The following is a 22363-nucleotide window of genomic DNA, read 5'->3' on the forward strand; positions in this document are numbered from 1 at the left end:
GGATTCAGTCTATGTTTGTGACATGACGATTATTGTTTTTTGGCTTTGATAAGCACCCAGAAATCAACGAGAATCATTTTCTCAGAGTATTTACCTGTATACTATAAGCTCACACTAACACTCACTGAGTGGGACTTTTATAAACACCTCATATTTATTCTAAGACGTTATTTTCACTCCACTGATGACTTGATTTGATATAAAATTTTGCTATATTTGAAGAAATGGCTTCGTCATTGATTAGAGAGGGCGTAATTTTATTTCGCACAGAGTAAGCGCGAGCTCTCAGAATTCGGACATTATAGCTATCAATCGGTGCATATTTTGCTAATCCAGACAATCCGCATTCAGGAGATTCAGAAATGTCCAACAGTTCTTCTGTAGTGTTTTGTTAACGACATCATACGATTGCATGAAGACATTCAACCTTTGTCTGTGTAAAAAACATGGCCTGGTACCATCGAGTCGATGCTTCCTCAAGTCCCATGAGACCGTCAAAATGATAGTGATTGGCAGATGGGTGTGTCAGAGATTAAAGTCGACAAAAACATGCCCTTGTTTAGGTATTACGTCGATAAAAATTCTGCAAAGTCTTTCAATATGATCGAATTCAACTTCATGAAGAAAAGGGAATTTTGGGCTAAGGGATATAAACTTTGTTGTGCAACTTTTCGATGACATACAGCTATTTTCTTTTATTATTCACTATGTGAGCATTCTCGGCTGTGATTGGTCAACTACCTACAGATAATTCTCGATATATGTAGGTTATGACGTCATAACCTACAGATAATAGTTTCTACAAATATGACTGCCATTAAAAGCTGGTTTTGAAAACAAATCAAACAACAGCGATGTTTGTCACAGTTTCTAATAACGATGTGAAAGCTTTTAACATTAATGTTTATTAGGCATTTCACTAGACTATTACTATGAACGATCAAACATTCAATTCAGACAGTGAGCTTGACTATGTTAGTTTAGTTGGCTATCAGTCGAAATCGGTCAAACCAATCAAAGTAAGACAAAAACTTAAACAAACCAACTACACGATAGCAATTGGACTCACTTATAGGTCCGACCACCCCGCTTATCGGTCGAGATTATTCCAGATCGTCCACTGATCAGGCTATTGACCAATGGAATGGCTTAAATAAGCGTTCTTCCTCCGTTATCGGTCGAACCAGTCGAGCCACCCCGCTTATCAGTCAGTCAGTTAATATAATTCTAGATATGTTTTTATCGACTGATCTGTTTCCTAAGGTGGTATTTGTATAAGTTTTTATGCATAAAACAGAATTTTGACGATGAAATCCAAACGACTACAAAACGAAAATTTAATGATCAAAAAAAATTGTAATCATTTAATTTGATAAATAATATTTGAATTATAAACATCAGTCGCGTGACTGATTTGACATACCTAGATCCGCCCCTGATTGATTTCACAATTTAGTACTCGCCCACATTACACATGACATGACAAATTAACACTTTCTATTTATTTAAGAAAAAATTCATGTAGCTGCACTTAGCTTTCTAAATTTGGTTGAATGTTACAAATCAATGATACTTGGCTACAAATTTCTTTAAATCTGTTTTATATCATCGATATGTCACCGTCGACGGTGAGATACCTCGTTAAGTAATATTTTGGCAAAGAGGTTTTCCCTTCATGTCATGTGAACCATGTCCATAAATATCCTAACGAGTACTTTGTAGTCCTAATTTTGAAAAGCTTGGTTCATAAGCAACTGTGAAGTTTTTAATGTAAAATTTTTTTATCATTTAAATTAATGACATACATGAATTAAAAAAAGTAAAAATGTGGTGATTTGATTTTGTGAAAAATTCAAAGCAATCACATTTTACTTCAAAATCATTCCAATTTCCACAACAACATATTGTAAAAAATTGTATTTCTCCGAGGGACTTCAAATCATTGTTGGAAACTTTATTGATGAGAATGAATTTATTTTGCTGGTTTATTTAAAAGCCATATTGAACGCAATGTTGAATATCAATGCTGCATATGCAGTACACTTTTTCAACATATTCACTTTTTCAGAGAGCCCCACCTAAACTTCCCTACCTCCCACTATCTTATCCTTACAAACAAATAAATATTAATGACTATAAACATTAATAAGCCCTTAATAACCGAGGGCGATATCTTTACGGAGAAATATCGGCGAAGTATTTTGTACAGACCGAGCCCGTACGGCGAGGTTTGTACAAAAAGACAAAGGTCCGACATTACTGAGTAAAGACTGAGAAAGTGAGGTTTTCAAAAGGTTTATTATATGGCATTATTTGACCTGAAACGAAGATTGCTTTCTTTCTCGTCCTTGCTGTTTTTCTCCGGTTGGCTTTCACTTTGCTATTTTTCGTCCATAAAAAATAAATCGTTTCAAATTGTATTTTCTGGATAGTTAAACTGTTGTCCGAGTGTTTTTCCTTCGACTCACATTTGCAAATTGTGGCTTTGTTTCTTTTTTTTTGCGTTTTGCTGTTTGCTTTATGAAGTACGTGTACATTTTACTGTAAAATTACGCGTTTTGGACCGTGGTCGATTACGGGAAAATAACGGACCGGCAAAATGTTTCTGAGCCAATCAAAGCGCGCCATTTTGCCGGAAGTGACGTAGTCATATAATATTTTATAATATGACCTATTTTTTGCGTTTACAAAAAGACTACAGAAAACATTTATTAAAACATATGTGAGTAACATGTAAAATTAGTACTTTGATCCACAAAGAGTATGTTTCAATAATAAAGATGTAACTCAAATCACTGTAGGATCCTGCTTAAGCTCTTCTATAAGCTCTTAGTTAAGAACTTTTATGGTTCTATACGATCTTATCTCTGATAAGATAATATAACAAACATAAGATCCTGGTAGGATAGGATTCTGTTTAAGATCCTCTGTAAGATCTCAGTTAAGATCTTGGAACGTATGGTCAGATTTTCCATAAGATCCCAATATGATCCTTTGTTAAATCTTTTTATGAGTAAGATCCTTGATCCAGGTCGTGATATCTCCCAGGATATGCATTGAACACAATTGAAATATTTGCATCGATACACGTATTGTTTTTCCTAGATGTGACTTGTTTGTTGAATTAAGCGTAGAATTTTTACTTTTCTTTAGAAAAACCATCATCTTCTATTTCCATTACATCGAGTCCATCAACGACACCGACCACCATTCGAACATCTTCGCCTAGCACCACAGCGCCCTCAGTAGGAGGCACTACCCAAAAACCTGAAAGAATCATCCCATCTGCGTCTTCCTCAACGGAAAAAATTGGTAACGATGAGAACAATTGGCTTACCTGGTTAATCATTTCGGTTGTGTTGGTGATTATCGTAGCACTGGCTGTCATGGTGCTTTTCATTTGTCGAAAAAAATATAATGCCCGGTAAGCATACACCTAAAAATGTTATCATATTTAGATGATATTGAGAGTTTAGATGATATGGTAAATACACATATTTAGATGATATGGTGAGTTTTCATATGACGTCGAAGCGGCTATTTAGTGGGAGTGCATCAATGTGTCGATGCTCAATAGAGTATGAAATCAACAAAATCTTTACACTATAGGGGATTTTTCCGATACATGGCGACTGTTGAGAACATTCTTTAGATAATTAATAAAATTGTTGCATCGGGATCATTTGTTATCACAGGGACATTTACTAAAGTATTTCCCTCAATTATATGGATGAAGGATATTTAGTACTAATCCCTCATCAATATTTTTGTTGGGGATGTTTAGACTAAATATCCCACATCAATAACAAAACTTGCTTGCTTTCATCAATAACAAAACTTGCTTGCTTGCTTTCAAATTTTATTTCGTCATGTAGAAATTGCTTCAGCTTGCATCTTCACTTTCCCACGGCTGAATCATTTTCAATTTTGTTGAATGAAAAATGCTAGTTGCATGATGTCTTTGCCATGTCGTTATTGAAACCGCAATACTTTGAAAGTAAATTTACCCCGTCAAAAATTCTCGACTGTTGTTTCATCGTTAATTCTTCAGAGTCAGACACTAGTAAATCTTTCGCCCTATAGTTCAAAACTGCCAAACTTGCGTTACTACAAGCTTGTGTGTTTATATCATCAGTTTCAGCCCAGTATTTAGACAACTGAACTCAGCCTCTATGTACTCGACCTATATGTCGTGGACGTGGATGCTGATTTTCATTGCTCTATTTTCTCGCTTTAGGGAAAAAAGGGACTGTCAAGGCTCACAGTATCTCTTCGACAACGTTCCTGTGGCGCAAGTTTAAATGTCTTCAAACGTAAAACGAAAAAACTGCAAAGAAATAAAATGAAAAAAAAGGAAACTGGACAAATGGTTATGAGTGATAAACTGTAGACGAACGTGTTTCCAATATTGGTCTCCAAAATTGCTCTACAAATGACACTCCAGTAGCGTAATGGCTGATGGCATTGATTTAGGGGAAGGGATGCAAAAGTGCATATCCCTCCTTTCCTTGATTGGAGGAATGCAGCAGCGAGGTAACAGAATTTAACAAAAAAAGTTTGACATTAAACAGCAACAAGAACCCACTGAAATCTAATCCAAACAGGACACACACACACACACACACAAACACAAAACTATTTTATTCTAGACAAGCAGGGAGAATAGTCTGTTGAAAGAATATTTACCCTTTCTTTACCAACATAAGTGTTTTAAAAGTCACATTTACTATTCATAATATATTCATTAGGCAGTGGGACTTTAAAGACACGTTGGTAAAGAAAGATTTTAATATCTCCGTAGCCTAATTAATATACTTTGGTGTACATAAATGGTGTTAATGTAATGTTAATAAAAGTTTTTGTTTTGTCTTAAATGATCATTTTACAAAGTGAAGCATAAGATATCTAGGATATGTTGATATAGATGGTATTTTCCGTTAGGTTTTATATTGGTCCTAGAAAAGACCATTTAAGACAGTCAGATGCGTATCTGAACGAAATGACACGGGCAAAATGTGCCTCACTTTGTCATAAACTGTGATATTTATCCACAAAGCACATTAAAGGTACGTTTACACACAAATATTCGCCGGGGCGACACTGAGGCCATATTACGTGTTCTTGCCATATTTGGAAAGTCACTCGACTCGAAAAATCGAATGAAAATCTCTAGCAAGTTACAGATTTGATCCTGATTTTTGCTGTGTTGCTATAGCTTATGAAACAAGCAAATTATGTTTATCGAAAAATAATGATCGAAATGTCATCTGTCAACGTGGAAAAGGAAAATGTCGAGAGGGCTGTTGTTTTTATCGAACCAAAAGCTGCAGAGATTCAGAAAATGAAAACAGTCAAGATTATTTTCTGAAAAGGAAATTCGGCAAATTTACCTCGATTCGCACTTCCCCTAGACTGATCTTTATTTCTTTTTTTCTTTATTTTTTGAGGTAATAATAACAAGCATTGCCTTGATTGTTGCTACAATGACAAGTTGTTCTTTGACCTGTTTATTTTCTTTTTCGGCTTTTAACATCGCGTAAATACATCCGATGAATTATTTACACCCAGCGATTTGTTGTAGACGACAAATTTCCAAATATAGCAAGAATCACGTATAATGCCGTCGGTATCGGCTTGACAAATCGTTGTGTGTTAAAGTACCTTAAGTAAACTTGCAAATTAGGAGACGAAATAGCAGAATTCAGTGACAGCAGAATCAGTACAAACAGCAATGAAGTAGGGCATTGGCTGACGCAATCGAAGATAAACAAAACTTTTACATGTGTTTTGGTAAAATCAAACAGGCGCTTTTCTATTTCTTCAAAATCAATAGCTTAAACATTCGTCTATCTCAAGAACATTTATTAAGTAAATATATAATAAAAATAATAGTAAATATAATAATTATAATGATAAATACAAGATATTTATAGATTGTGTTAATAATCAAATTTACATTAAGACCTAAAGTGCCCATCGAGCCAACACTTGCTCGCAGACAGTATTTTCTGTCGAGTGAGACTTTGCTAAGTTAAGTTACGTGTTCTTAATATTTTATGACATTATAAGATGTGTACATAATGAAAGTGATAAAAATTAAAACGCTTTATTAACTCTCTTCGCGAAACTTCTAATTTACTTCATTATCCGATACCTCGAAGTCCTCTGCATCGTGAAACATTGACGCGTGAAAAATGAGACTACATGCGAGAAACAATGGGACAGCCAAAAAACCACAAACCTGTAAGAGAGATGAAGTCTTCTTTGTTTCCTAATGACGTCACCATTTCTAATGAAACGTCATTATGATTTCACTCAAATGCATTGTTAGAAATGAAAAGCTGATTTTCAAAAGTCAATAAAGATGGCGGCCATTAGAAAGGCTGGTTTGTTAAGGTTACACCTACAACTCGAACATTAAAACTGTTTTACACATAATTTACGACAGAGGTCCGGAATTTTATGGTGCGACAACGATATAATAATAACGAGCCGAAGAACTTTATTTTATATTGACAATCTAATTTGGTAATTCTTCATATGAATAACATGATACGAGAAGGATATGTTTGCATAATCTGTTCCACGTGATTTTGCTTTTTGCTTTTTTAAGTCAGGTATGGCAGACGAAATGTTCGAATTCAAACGAGTACATCTTGAAATGCACCATGTTTGAAGACAGATTGAGTTTAAGTAAATAAATGTAGCTCGTAAAATGCATTTTACTCCTGTTACTTCTAGGACAATAAAATTATATTGTTACATAGGTGTTGTGCATGTTAAATTTGATTGTTTCATTTGTAGTCACATGACCTGAAATGCACTGTTTCCCGCAAAGGAAGCAAGTGAAATTGTCGCTCATCTACTTCCGAAAAATTTCAACTATTAATCTCAAAAAGGATTCTGAAAACACTTGAAAGTCGACGAAAAAATTCTGCAGTTTGCTATATACATTTTAAAAAGATATTTCGCCTGACCAAGCATCCAACCTGAAAGACGTCGAGTTTATTAAAGAGCTGCCGAATTTATGATTTGTTCCTACATAACAAACACTTAATGTACGCTACTTCTGGAAATAGTGAGTTTTGTTATCCTCGAGTCTCATGCAATGTTGACACTATCGGAAAACAAAACGTACTATATCCGTCGGAAGCATGCATTAAGTGTATTTTACAAGGCCCCAGGACAATTGGCGAAAGGAACAGTATAAAAAAGCGTTTACGCTTCGGTACATTCAATGGAGGAGTCTAGGGTAAGTCAAAATAAATTATAGCTCATTTTAAATTCAGATGCTTATATAGCTGAGCTGCTGGTTGAAAATTGGCGGGAAATATTTAGACTAAAATATTCTCAATAGGATTCACTCTGAAGACTGAAGTATTTTAAAATGGAAATATATTTTCCATTGATGTATTTTAACATACGCTGGATTTTGCCACTGAGTTTAATGTCAGTGTTTTGTTGTTAACTAAGGTAATTGTCATGCGGTAATTGGTCTCGGACTATATAAAAGGCAGCCATCAAACAAAGTATTTTATAATTGTCTACGTAATTAAAAAAGTTGCCATGGCACGAAGAGCGACTGTCTATCTCCAAATATTGAAAGGAGATGACAGCAACATACTGACCACGAAAAAAATCAATGATTAGTCTCCATGCTATAAAATGTAAAATATTAATATTTACCACTCCAATCGCCAACTGATAATAGTGCGCATCCTTGCCCAAGGCGTTCTTGTTTTCACAAACAAATGAGTCATGGTAAGCGATGGCTGTTTTTCCTAGAAGCATTGATGACACCATCAGGAAAAGAACCGAAAACAAATGCAACCATTCCATCTGTAGTAAGAATACATGACAATGTTATTCACTGTATGTAAAAAAGCTCGGTTAAGACTGATTCGTTCACGTACAAATGATTCCCCTGATATTTGTAACTATGACGTCATATCTACAATAGTTTCCGTCATTTCTACAACTGTAATCAATTATCTAGAAAATCGAGTCACTGAATTTATTTGACTTTTTTACTTTTACTCATTTTTCAATTTATCACGTTGAAGTGATAAGAAAATTATTTATTAATAATATCCAGTATTTTTAAGTATAAGCGGAGGTTAGCGTTAGCCGAAGCCAGTGTTTGTTTATGTTCCACAACAGCAATGGCATGGAGTACAAATAAACAGTGTCTTGGAGTATAAACAAACAGTGACCGTTACAAAATGAAACTATTTGGCTTTGAAAACATTTTGTTACCTGAATTTAGCTATTCTAAAGAAGCAAGTTAATCCATTAAATGAACAAGCTATTATTACCCGTACATTTGATAAATACATGATGTAGTACTTACACAAGAAGCACAAGCTAAGTTATTGTAAGCTCGTGCAAGTGCAATAGGCCAAGAGATGAAGGAAATGATTAATCCGCAGGCCGCAGCAAAAATAAAGTACTCCTGTCGTCCGTAAAATATAGAATTCATGAATGTTTCTTTCTTTATGTCTGGCAAACTGTAAGCAGCGTTGTCCATGAAATGCGATATTGATGCAGTAGGGACCACCATAATTATCTATTGTTGGGGAGAAGACAGAGAACATACTTTTCACGCTGATACAGCTAACCCAAAAAATCTTTTTCATTTTTTTGCAAAATAACATTGCAAAACAAATGAATTTAAAACAAACGTTTTAATTTTTTCCTTTAAAATGTATAGGTGGTTGCAAGCTACGTCACGGCAGCCATGTTGGTTGTTAAATACAAAAGAATATTTTATCAACGCCATTGATGGCACCAGCCGACTTGGGTGGGTCGAAAGGTATAATTTAAGTCTCGATTCACTATGCAATGTTAGCAACAGTTTTTGAAGCATTTCAAACAGCTGTTTTGAGCAATTGCATTGTTATGAACGCATTTTTAAAAATAAGGATGAGAAATTTATTATGACCTACGCTGGACCTGCCAACCGTGCTCTTGAAAAAAAAAGGGCATGCGCATTACGCATTAAAACTTGAAAATTTTGAGTGGTAATATCAAGTTTGAAGAACAACATAGCGGCGTATCCAAAAATCCGAGGAGTATAAATTTCGTGTATTTTTAAAAACAAAATCAATTTTGAACAGTAATATAATAAGATTAAAATTATTTAAAGCTCACGGCTGGCTGATTAATTCAACTCTATGTTAATTTAAAACCAGTTTCTATAGACATAACCTTTGTTTAAGTCATCAATGAACATCAGTATTGTACAGCTTGTAGTGGGTTAAACTGTTAATTGTACTCTGCCTTTCAGATACACATAATTATGTATTATGTTAAAAGCATTATCGTACATCTTAACCCGTAACGAAGATAAAGAGAGTGTGAAAGCTGTTATTCCACCTCAAAATTATAGAAATTATTGATTGGAATGAGCCAACAACAGCTTCGTGTCACACATATGAGTTCTTACCATTTGAGCAAAAGAAAATATAAGGAGAGTTCTTCTGAAAAGATCATCGGCCATCATGTAAAAATCGTCACCTTAAGTAAAATTTATACCACATTAAAGATACCTTAAATGAAACAACCAGAGAGGAAACTTTACCTACTTAACAAGTAATAACTACGATATCATACATTTTATAAATGATCATTATCTTTGACACAAGATACCGTCTGAGAAAGACCGTGGATTTTGATATTCATTGACCAGCGTTTAGGTTAATTTCCGATCGTTCTTAATGTAATTCATCATACGATTTTTGCAGTTTTAAAAGTTTATTCTTACTTCTCAGCCATGAAAAACCAGTAAAGTATGGCATGCTTGATACACGTTTGCACTAGACATGTATAGTGATTTCGAGCAACAAATACTACTAACATAAAGGAAAAAGATGAAATTTGCTTTACCTTATTATCTGCCTTTGGAGAATAATACCAAATGTCTGTTCCCAACGCTGGATAGTGTCGTCTGTAGTTTCTTTGAGTCTGTGCGATGTAGTTGTATTAATCTTGAATACTTGTTTGATATAGTGCGTTTTCATCAAACGTCATAGTCACACTGCTGTTTACAATTTGACGAAAATCAACGAATGACGTTTGTTTCGAACAACACTGGGTGTTTCCTTCTTTGTTAACTTAATCCCCAAGGAATGTAGGACACAGCCTACAAATGCTATGTACTATTCGTCGTTGTCATGCGTCATTCGCCTTTCACTGGCTATTATTTTTCACGTGGAACGTTAGAAGACGCACGCACAATGTTATCGCTTTGTGCACCTTCATTGAACGAAATACACAAAATCTCATGCTATTTTTAATACCCATCACGAAAAATGACTTTATTTGAGTAAAAAAAGAGACATGTTACACTGATCTCCTACACTACGTTTCAACTGGATTAATTATCCATGTTGATGAAGCTGATTCGAACTGTCCCTAATAAAGATGTACAGTAAATGACGGTACTTCCAATGAACAACGCGACAGAGAGGAAAGCAGATACCTAAGGGCAATAAAAAAGTGATGCATTAAAAAACATTTACAAACATATAATACAAAACGTAAAAAATATTGAAGCTAGAATGAACATTTAGCTGCTAGAAGTCTAGAACCGCTGACGAAGCAAATTTATGCATGATTTCTATAAAAAACTTCCAGAAATTTCAGTTCAAGCCCACTTCACGCTGAAATGTTTACCCAACAATGTGGTTAATGATTATGTTTTTTTTCCATATTATTTACTAAAAGTGATATAATTCAAATACTAAGTAAAAACTTCTTAAACGGTGTTTGTAAGTACAAAAGAGCATTTACCACTCCAATAATCAGCTGATAGCATCGTGCATCAGTTCCCAGTTTTAAAGCGTCGCATAGTAAGTTTCTGTCGTAGATTGTTTCTGTCTTGATCAGAAGTGATGATGACACTACTAGGAGTAGCAGCAGCAGCACATGCGCAGCTAACATCTTTTTTCACGAGCATGGTTGAAAGAAAAAAAAAACAAAAGAATGGACAAAATTAAATTATATTAAATTCACTCAACCTCATTTTTGATTCTACACTGTTAAAAACAGCAACCAGTAGCAACTTTCTTATTTTTTGCCCTGAAATTAGAATTTCCACGATGAATGGCCAAAAGTTCCCAAGAGTTTCGAAAACCAATATTGCAACTCAAAAAACGAAAGAGAAAACAAAGAAAAGTAAGAAACTCTAAAACAAACCAAAGAAACCCGGGAGGTTTGAAAAGAACTGTTTTAGAATTAGGACACCAACCCGTTCACACATGATTGAAAAACTAACTATCTTAACTTTAAGTAAAAGTAGTATAACTCTTATTAACTACTCACAGATGCTGCATATTGTGCTTTTTCGTGGGACTGTGTCATCCCAATGATCATCGAAAACAAGGCAATGACAATACCAATAGAAACGGAAAAGAGAAAGAATTCCTCGCGTCCAAAGAGACCTACATCATCGGCAATAGATGATTGTTTTTGTTCGGCTTTGTTAAATTCATTCAAGAAAAATCCCACAGACCCCAGCGACGATGCTAAAAAAACCTTAAAAGAGCAAACGATATACATATTTAAATATCGTGAGGTTGATATCAACAATTTAGAAATAGGGCTTCTTGTAAGATTTACAATTCTACATGTGATAATCATAACCACGAGTTTGAAGATTACTAAAATCAATTGAAAAAAGTCATTTATGTGCGATCAATTAAAATTATGACGCTGTATGACCAATTATTGATAACCAATTACTCAAAAATTGCTTTTACACTGTTTACCTTTGTCTCGGGAAATATCGGGACTTTGAAAAAACAAAACTCGCTGTTTTTTGCGAAGGGCATGCATTTTGTGTGCAAAGATAGTTGCCATTGAAATTTTTATGAAGTAACTACTACAGAATACTTGAAGGGAATAATTCAACAACGCCGTGTTTTTTCAAATGTTTGCTGTCTGATGAATGTTGGCAAACTTACCACCAGTGTGGTGTACTTTTTCGGATTTTAGTCTGTCTGATGTTCAGTGATAGAGTATACACTCATATTCTTTCCATCAATTGTCACAAATATTCATTAAAAAATATGAAGCAAAAATTTTTTACATCCAAAAACAATTGAGCTGACAGAGAAACTTTTGTACATGCGTTTACTGAATCACTTTTAATGAATATAAGTGAAAAGAGGATTTGATATCTGTAACATTTCAGATTGAGAACGGCTTAAAAACTCCTATTTGCAAAAGTACCCAAAAGCAAACAATGAAACTTCTCACCATTTGTGTAACAGAAAATACAATAAGTCCAAGTCGGGATGCTGTGCTTGCCATGATGAAATCTTTCCCTTGTAAAATAAAGCATTCATCAAATTTTGTTATGAAATATCATACCACGTTCTTCAAAACGTCCAATAATTTTTTTTGTCAAAGGAAAGTGTTGGTCAATGATTAACATAAAATACGTTCACTAAGTCAATGAGCACATGTGTTAACCATCTCCTAGTAATGATTTCTCATGATGAGAATTCTAATTTGATAAATACTAATGATGTCTAAAACTCTGAATTCCCACACACGATCACGAAAATTAATATCAACCGAGGGAGGATGATTGTTTAACTATTGGCCATTGAAGATGACGAGTGTTGCGTGCATGGATTAGAATCCTTTGATTGGAAGTGATGATTTTCACTATTGGCGAAACATTTGACTTAAGTAAAATGTAACATGATTTGAAATGCAAATTGTATGTAGTGTAATGCAAATTTTGGCCGCTTTTCTGTAACTGTGCAAAATTGTTAATAGCTCTCCCTTGTGTAAAGGCCGTTCACATTTAAATATGTTTTGCCCTTTCTTTTCCCCTTTCTACCTACTTTTATTTTTTATAGTAGCAATACAAGAAAGAAACGTCAATGTAAGGCAACGATCTAGTCTTCTTTCTTGAAAGCATGATTTTTTCAAAAAGGAAGGACGTTTAGAACAAATCTGTCCAAAACATACGATATATTATTGATGCAACCATGTGACGAATTTGCAAAATCGAGGTCATAATAAAAAAATGGCCATGCAGTCATTAATAAGTAGGAAGAATTGCTGTTCTTTGTTAATTGAGCTTGCCAATTGAAAGTTATGCTTAGTTGTGCCTAATTCAATTCTGCAAACTACTGGATATCTTTTAATAAGTATAAAACGTATACAGTTCGCTGAAAGATTTACGTAAATCACGGGTTAGACACAGATAAAAATTAAAAAACTTTCATCGATTGATAAACGCATTATGTATAAAAGAACGTATTGTATAACAAAGCATATCGTAGTAAAAGATAGAACAACTTTGCACTTTTCTCTTTGCGCTTAGTTTTCATATATTATTGTGAGCATTAATATTTGTTTCCTTTCTTTTGTTGATAGCAAGGAAAATGGAAACGCAACTGCAAACCCTAAAGCCCGTAGATTACATTCATAATCATTCTCCTCTCCATCCGATTTTGCCTTAAATGAAACAACCAGAGAGGAAACCTTACCTACTTAACAAGTAATAACTACGATATCATGCATTTTATAAATGATCATTATCTATGACACAAGATACCGTCTGAGAAAGACCGTGGAATTTGATATTCATAGACCAGCATTAGGTCAATTTCCAACCGTTCTCAAAGTAATCCATCATACGATTTTTGCAGTTTTAAAAGTTTATTCTTACTTCTCAGCCATGAAAAAGCTAGTAAAGTATGGCATGCTTGATACACGTTTGCACTAGACATGTATAGGGTTTTCGAGCAACAAATACTACTAACATAAAGGAAAAAGACGATATTTGCTTTACCTTATTATCTGCCTTTGGAGAATAATACCAAATGTCTGTTCCCAACGCTGGATAGTGTCGTCTGTAGTTTCTTTGAGTCTGTGCGATGTGGTTATATTAACCTTGAATACTTGTTTGATATAGTGCGTTTTCACCACACGTCATAGTCACACTGCTGTTTACAATTTGACGAAAATCAACGAATGACTTTTGTTTCTAACAACACTGGGCGTTTCCTTCTTTGTTAACTTAATCCCCAAGGAGTGTAGAACACAGTCTACAAATGCTATGTACTATTCGCCATTTCACCATTGTCATGCGTCATTTGCCTTTCGCTGGCTATTATTTTTCACGTGGAATTGATATGAAATTTTCCGTTTGAATTTGATCTGCCACAACAGGTCTTTATATACTGGAAAAATTTTGATTGCACAAAAATTCATCGGGTCTTTTGGAATCAGATTTTTACGCATCTTGTAGAATTATTAATACAACTGATAAGTATTTGATGTAAAGCGGAATTTGGCGTGCAACATTTAATTCCACATATTTATTGAGAAGAAAACACATTTTTTTCTGAATAACCTACATTAATAAAACAAAACCAATGATAGCATAACTCATCCTTCATTGTAGCCATATTTAACTGATCTTCTACATTAGTCTTCTGCTGGAGTTAGTACGCTTTCCATGTTGATGAAGCTGATATGAACCATGTTTAATAACGATGCACAATAAATGACGGTGCTACCAATAAATAGCACAACAGAAATAAATGCCAGAGCCTGGAGATTAAAAAAAACGAGTGATATTCCAGAAAATATTAATATTGCAGAAATTCTTTGCACTCATGAATGAAGAACATGTAAAAAACACGTGATGAACACGTGATAAGCCAGAAGCTTCCACTTGAATGATTATTTTGGCCAAGGAAAACATATTTTCCATGGTGAAAAAAATTATGTAACGTATAGTTTTGAAAGAAAATACTGAAACAGTATATAGGCTATATTTTTTATTCACCGTGTCAAATATCCTTTTTGAAGGCACTAAAGTTACAGGAAAATGCTGATTTTTAACATGCAGATATTAAAGAAAAACCAGTAAATATGACATACAGTGCAATAGACACGAAAAACTGTTCGGGCAATTGACAAAAGACGATTTTCAAAAACGTTCAGAGTCTCCATGTCCACACCGTAGGCTGTCACATATCAAAAACAATAGAGTTTTAATAGGAGCCAAATTGACAGTAAAAACCATACGCTTATAGTGTTTTGTGTGGGACGTCAAAGCAGCCATGTTTTTGTAGATTAGTTACATCAGAGTGCCGACGCTCAACACAGCATGAAATCAACATAAATTCTTTTCATTATATGGGATTTTCTATACTAGCTAACCTGGCAACCGATGAAAACACCCCATGGTAAAAACATTATGTTGTGTTCATACACTGTTGCACATCAGCATTTCACAACGACGTACCAACATAGCCGCTTTCACCTTACATGTTCCATCATTTTCGCCAGAATAATACCACTCTACTCACATGCTTTCTACTATAAATACTTACAACTCCAGCTGTCAAATGAGTGCATCGTGTGTCACTTTTATTTTCTTTAAGAGATTTACATAAATGTAATGAGTCGTATTTTTCTGCTGTATTGGCGAGAATTGACGACGATACCACGAGTAGAAGCAGCAGCAATATGTGTGCAGTTACCATCTAGAAATTTGCATGAGAATCAAAATACTAACCAATTTAGAAACAACTTTTATTCAGCTAAATACAAAATATCCTTACACTGATAAACAATGGGGGACTAGAACATACCCATTTTTACTGAGCGACTCTAACATGAGAAACATTTAAGGTTATAAACCATTTCTGCCGAACAAAACAATTTGCACATAAAGTAAACATTCATATTCAAATTTTATTCAAAAATTATTTTGCACATTGGATTAAAGAATAACAGAAATTGTTATGCTTGAATAAAAAAAATAACATTACGGCAAGCAAAATATAGCTAGTCCTTTAAATTGTAGCTATATATAATATCTTATAACAGTTAAGTTAGACAATTTTAAACACGTTTGCAATACATTTGCAACAATAATTTTCGTTATTAGTAGCAGTTTTATCTTTTTTTATCGCTTACAAATAGTTTTCAAACATTTGAAGTCCTAATTAAACTGCACTATTCTCGTATCGTCATTCCTACCCTCAACATTTCGTATAGATGATTCAGTTAAAAAGCTCATCTAAGCTAAAACTTTTACGCTAAAATTTCAACGCTAAACCCATTGAATACTTACAGATGCAGCACAAGGCGCTTTGCTATGAGACTGTGAAATCGCAATAATCATAGAGATAAAGGCAATGATAATTCCGATGGCGGATGAGAAAAGAAAGGATTCCTCGCGTCCAAAGATTCCCATATCATTAGCAACTGGGGCAACTGTTGACTGTAAAGCAATCGTTGCTCTTCGAGCTTCTCTCTCAGACGTTTTGTTCATTTCTCTTACGAAAAATCCCACAAAACCAAGGGCTATTACTAAAAGAACCTTGAAAGACAATGAAAAAAATTGTTAAAGAATTATAATTCCTCATTCAAAATTATTCATAACAATCCGTTAGTAATAATCAGCATTTAACCAATTAAGACTTTGTTGTATAAGGAAAGGAGTTGTTAATGTGCTATTCAAATTAAAATACTAGATTTAGAGTAACATAAAACTTAATACAGTGATAAAACTTCAAAATATAACGGTTGAATACACTAAAGTTGACTTTGCACAATTTTAAATATTCCATTCCATCAGAAATTTGTCAGTACAAACAAAGTCTTGATTACAAATATATTTTACGTTTATTCACAAATACATGAAAGAAAGAATCATTTTAATTTTTATCAAAATATGAAAAAGGTGCCATGCTTTAAACGTAAAAAACGACTTAAAAATTCAAATGCAAAAGCAAACTATGAAAATTTCCTACCATTTGCAACAAAGACAATATAATAAGTCCGATTCGGGAAGCTGCACTTGCCATAATAAAATGTTTTAGCTGAAACAAAAAGTACTATTTAGATGAGATTGTACAGTTACTTTGTATGAGAGAGAGCTCAGTAATGTACATCATATAATTTATTGTTTCGCTGAGCACTCTCATTAATAGAAAAACAATACTATAACGCGTGCGCTGATTGGTCTACAGCTGTGTTTTGCATTTATTTATTAATTTATTGAAACATTTTTGAATACGATAGACAGCCAACAAAGAAGTGCTTAAAAAACGACTTCTTTTCATTAGTTATTATAACAAAAGAACAACAAACATCCGTCCCTCTTAATGAAATATTAGCTACTACCGGAAAAAGGAAAATTACTTTCATTCGCAAGTAGACTAAAAATGTTCAAAAATAGTTCAGAATCTTAGATGTTTTGATTTGTGTCGTGCAAACATTGATCGAGAAAAAACAAACAAAGGATTTTACCTATTAACTCAAATGAGCAAATCTTATGTGACTTCAATCATAAGCTACAATTATTCAGTGCTAGTGAACTGTTTAGACCTTGTCGATGCAGATTGTCCAGGTTAGGGGAGGACTGTTGGTATCACTGAAGGATTGTAATGTGATAATCGGTCGTCTGTCATCGTGAAAATTCATTATTTCAGCAGGGGGTCAGTAAAGAAATTAAAATACATCCCATAACATATTTTATAAATTATTATTTCCATGCACGTTTCTAAATCATTTGCTTATCATCATTTTATTCTTATAATAAAATACACATAACTTTTTGTTCTTTGGGAACTTTGCAAGTTTAATTTTCATACTACCAAAAAATTTTGACGTATTTTTGTGTGCCAACCTCGTGCTGTGCGACATTCTGCAACTATAAAGCATCATTATAAAACGCGCGGACGCGATAAGAATGTTAAAACGCTACATTCTTATTGCAGTTCGACAGACACAATGTGCATGAAAGTCTCACTGGCATGAAGAATTCAATCTAAACAATAGCGTTGGATATTTGAACGCTAAAATTGGTAAAGCACATGGTTGAAATATCGCGTTGAGTAATACAGTTATAAAGATCAGGTTTCGAATCAATACTGATCATTGTTAAATATGTTACTCAAATGAAGGACTTTGGTTGTACGAGAACATTTTATGACTTAAATCTTTGTAGAAAAATCACAGAAAAGACATAAATGTGTTAACTTGGATGCGATAAATGTAAGTATATAGAAAGGTTTAAAAAGCACATGTTATCTAACCTTTTTCTCTTTGCAAATCTGTAATGTTTGCAATCCTTAGAAATGAGCAAGTGTGGAAGGTCAGTCAATCAAATGAATTTGCTTGAGTACTCTAATATACTACAGATGACGTCTCTTACAAATTGCCAGAGTAAACAGCGAATTTTGAGAGTGTTAGGTTTCTTTAATGTTGATTAGTAAGACTTTATCACGTGACAAGGACATAGAGAGAAGAGGAAACATATAGAAAAACAATAACAAAAGGAAATATTTCATAATAAAATATTTCATCTAAAGCATGCAAGACTATAAAACCATGTTCATAGGGTAAAATCGTTACATTTTTTCGAAATCATTTCCCCGTTTGGCAGCCATTAGCTATCACGTTAAGTGACTCACGAAATGTTGATGGTGTTGTTGTTGAAGCAATTGTTGTGTGAATCACATCTTCAATCTATTTTTAACAGATACGTCGCCAAATAATTCATCCTTCATTTCGAAAATATTGCAACCTTCAACCATGCCAGTCAGCTGTTACGAAATGTGATTGTGATACGTAAGTTGTGTTTACGTATTGCACAAAATAAAATGGAGATATAAATATGATACGTGGCAATATAACATAGGAAGTAAGTGCTATTATTTATAGAAATAAGGGAAATAAATGTCCTTGGCTGGAAAGTAACATATGCATATGATAAAGAGACGTTACAGTATTTAAATTGAGAAAGTATTACATACTTACTTACATTTAACATAGGAAGTCTCAATTCAAAACACGTAGTTGCTGAAAAAGACTTTGCAGAAAGGAGAAGTAATTGTGAAACTTTGTCTATTGGCACATTCAGTATAAATAGAGATGGCGGTAGAAGAATTTTTTTCGCATACGTGTATACTGAACAAAGGTTTGATTACACAAAACTTCATCCGGTCATTTGAAATTAGGGCTTTAGTTCTCTTGAAACAATACTAATGCTTATGAATATTTCACATCAAGCTAAATTTTGAATACAACTTTTAATTCCAAGAGATTGCTGATCATATGTTTATCAACAGTGGGCCAAAAATCTTCCACAAATAAAACAAAAACAGTTGCGACACTACTCATTCTAGTGGCCATACTCTGATCTTCTACATTACTCTTCAACTGGAGTAAGTGTGCATGTCGGTGGTAAAGTTGATTTGAACCATCTGTGATAAAGATGCACAGTAAATGACGGTACTACCAACAAACAGCATAACAGAAATAAAAGCCGAAATCTAAAGAGAATAAGTAAACAAGTGAAATTTTATAAATTAATAGTTTTTCTGCAGTTGTTTCTTTGCATTGCAAAAGAACATGTGGTAGTAATAAAAGCGCAATGGACAATATCTGAAAGAATAGTCTCATTTTGCGTTGTCTTGGCCAAATATTTTTGCAAAACAGTGGAGAACGTAGCCAGCCCACAAATTTATTCATGCCATGTAAATTTTTCATCATAAGCATTATTCATTTCTTTAGAAATCTATTGTTTTTACAGTGAGTGAACACGAAAAAATTTACATAGTATGAGCGAACTTGCGGGCTGGCTACGCCACTGCAGCAAAGGCAAGCGTCGAAAGTGCTTGCGGAATTGCTTCATATCAGTTTTATTTTTCTCATGAAAGTTTGAGCAGATGCACAAATCGTGGTGTAACTACGCTTTGAAATGTGTATTTGAATTTTCGTCAAATGGTGTGCAACAACTATACGCTTTTGAAGGCAATAATCAGATTCGCCATCTCGACAAAGTGTCTTTACTGTGATATATTAAATCTTATAAGCAAATAAATAAAAGCTACTAGTTGCTTTTACTACATGCCCGTGGAGTGACATCGATACTTTACAGTGACCTACAACTTGGCGGCTTTGACACCATATGAAAACACTAAACATTTATTTATAAAATTTCCCCTTTTTTATTCAGAATGATACCACTCAGATCAATCAGATGGTAACTACACATTTTGCACTAAAGGCATTGAAAAGTTTGAAATACGGTACTTACGACTCCAACTGTCAAATGAGTGCATTGTTTGTCACTGTTAGTTTCTTTTAGTTCTTTACATAGATGTAATGTGTCGTATTTTTCCGCTGTTTTGGCCATTATGGATGAAGACACCACTAGCAGAAGTAGCAACAACACATGCGCAGTAACCATCTTCAATAAAAGAAAAACGAATCAAAATATTAGCCTAATTAGAAACAAAGTCTATACAGCCAATTATATTGATTTCTATTTTGACACAATGATAAACAAGAGCCAGTTAAAACTTTTCTAATTCTACTCATGGACTTGGAAACAATTAATTAAAGTTAACAAATTTAATTTGTACCAACCAAAAACTGTTAAGACTCAAGCTCATGTATACTTACAGATGCAGCACACGGGGTTTTGCTGTGAGACTGTGAAATTGCAATAATCAAGGAGCAGAAAGCAATGACGATTCCGATGGCAGCAGAAAAAAGAAAGGATTCTTCACGTCCGAAGATTCCAACATCATTAGTAACAGGAGCAGCAGTTGACTCTTGAAAAATCGATGCACTTTTAGCAGCTCTCTCGGAGGCTTTGTTCATTTGACTCAAGAAAAAACCTACCAAACCAGTAGCTGTTACTAAAAGAACCTTAAAAAGAATAATCAACAAAATTTAGAAAAAAATTTGCCTCATGAAATTATTCATGATAATCGGTCAGTGGTAGAGTTCGATCACGTAAGACATTTATTTCACAAGGGAAAGAGTTTTTTGAGTGTCTATCAAAATATAAAAGAATTGCGATTGTAGATTTCGAGTAATATAAAACTTAAACTGTAATGGAACTGCAAAATAATGTTGTTGAAAACATTTAATTTTTTGTTTCCACACAATTTTAAGGCACGTCAACAGAAAATTGTCAATACATAGCAATTAAAATCTAAATAACAAGGGCTTTATGATCAAATGCAAAATCAAATGCATTTTAAGAGATTACTATCTTAAAATTTACTTAAAAATTTAAATTGCATAAGGACTTGAATTAAACGATGAAAATTTCTTACTATTTGTGCAATAGACAATACAATAAGTCCGATTCGGGAAGCTGCACCTGCCATGATAAAGTTTTCCCCCTGAAACAAAAAGCATGTACTCTGTGTCTTTACGTTTTATCGTGTATTGACTTTGTGAGAGAAAGCATGATAGGTATTTTTATTTTATCTCATGAATACTTAACATATGTTTGTGTACCAATTAACATAAAAAAACAAGAGAACTTATTAATTTAAACAGTCAAGGAATTACATGAATTTGATAGAGAGTTATAGAATAAAATTCAGTGAACCAATCAATATGAGATCTTCTGCTTAATCTTGCACTTACAATATGACAGTTACCAGGGAGGGGTTGTGAGCTGCTCCCTCCCTGGATAATTGTTAATCTAGGAGTAACAACATTCTCTGCGATTTTTTAGGTAACGTTGTCAAAGAATCAAAGACCTCCTTCGTTTTAGAAGCACTTTATCTTGGCAAATGACTAATTTGGTTTGAGGCACAGATATCTGGCGCAGAGAGACGTATTGTAGGCATTTTCAGTCTACACACAAAAAATTTTCTTCAATGTGTAACTGCTACAAATCCAATCCATGCAAAAAGTTTGTAGCTAGTATGTACACTTGTTCTTCATTCTTATTCAATCAACCAGATGTGAGGCTGTTTATAACAATCTGTTCAACCAAAGGCCGAGCGGAAAACCGTTTTAATGAATAAGTAATTCGCTATATTAATTAAGTTCAACAATATTAGTCAATCCAAGAATTTTTGGATTTGGTAACTTAAATATGAATGCAAGCTCAATAACGTAATTAAATGTAATGAGATAGTCACTTAAATATAATAGCTGATCGTCAATAGCAATAGGGGGCCCAGGAAAGAATTCAAAATACATCCTCATAAGACGTTTTTACTTTTTATAAACGACGATATTTCGATGCCTGTTTCTGTAACTTTCGTTTAGAGTTATTCTTTCTTATAAGAAAATACACCCAAGTTTCTGTTGTTTGGGGCCTATGGAAACTATCTACGTCCAACGCTCACACGGTTATTCACTATGCCAGTCGTGTACGTGTTCCTACCTCCAAAAACTAAGTGACGTTCTGGAACTATTAAAGCATCATAATATAACGTGGTCGCGATGAAACTACAACAAAACGCAAAATTATTCACATGCTCCATTCGTGCTGCACATATGTATATTTAGTTGACTTGTCAAATTTAGCAGAAGCAAAAACTTTGAAGATTTCATAAATGTAATT

At 33.9% G+C, this 22363-nt stretch overlaps 2 protein-coding genes and 2 long non-coding RNA genes across 4 annotated transcripts; 2 read left to right on the forward strand and 2 right to left on the reverse strand.

Moving 5' to 3' along the window:
• The first annotated feature begins 2842 nt into the window (after positions 1-2842).
• LOC124441916 lies at positions 2843-21209 on the forward strand. Its single transcript, XR_006947035.1, has 3 exons — positions 2843-2915; positions 12804-12806; positions 21196-21209. It is a non-coding gene; the product is annotated as an uncharacterized LOC124441916 (long non-coding RNA).
• LOC124441915 lies at positions 3081-4334 on the forward strand. Its single transcript, XR_006947034.1, has 2 exons — positions 3081-3424; positions 4238-4334. It is a non-coding gene; the product is annotated as an uncharacterized LOC124441915 (long non-coding RNA).
• On the reverse strand, positions 10295-12326 carry LOC124441914. Its single transcript, XM_046992388.1, has 4 exons — positions 12259-12326; positions 11323-11535; positions 10792-10941; positions 10295-10480 (listed from the first exon to the last, which is right to left on the reverse strand). Exons 1-4 carry the CDS (start codon positions 12310-12312, stop codon positions 10376-10378), a joined length of 522 nt encoding a protein of 173 aa, XP_046848344.1. The 5' UTR covers positions 12313-12326; the 3' UTR covers positions 10295-10375.
• LOC124441913 lies at positions 14292-18207 on the reverse strand. Its single transcript, XM_046992387.1, has 5 exons — positions 18078-18207; positions 16791-16859; positions 16109-16357; positions 15363-15515; positions 14292-14574 (listed from the first exon to the last, which is right to left on the reverse strand). Exons 2-5 carry the CDS (start codon positions 16842-16844, stop codon positions 14449-14451), a joined length of 582 nt encoding a protein of 193 aa, XP_046848343.1. The 5' UTR covers positions 16845-16859; positions 18078-18207; the 3' UTR covers positions 14292-14448.
• Positions 21210-22363: the final 1154 nt, after the last annotated feature.

The sequence above is a fragment of the Xenia sp. Carnegie-2017 genome, unplaced genomic scaffold, assembly GCF_021976095.1.
Source record: "Xenia sp. Carnegie-2017 unplaced genomic scaffold, XeniaSp_v1 HiC_scaffold_20, whole genome shotgun sequence".
NCBI classification, from domain to species: domain Eukaryota; kingdom Metazoa; phylum Cnidaria; class Anthozoa; order Malacalcyonacea; family Xeniidae; genus Xenia; species Xenia sp. Carnegie-2017.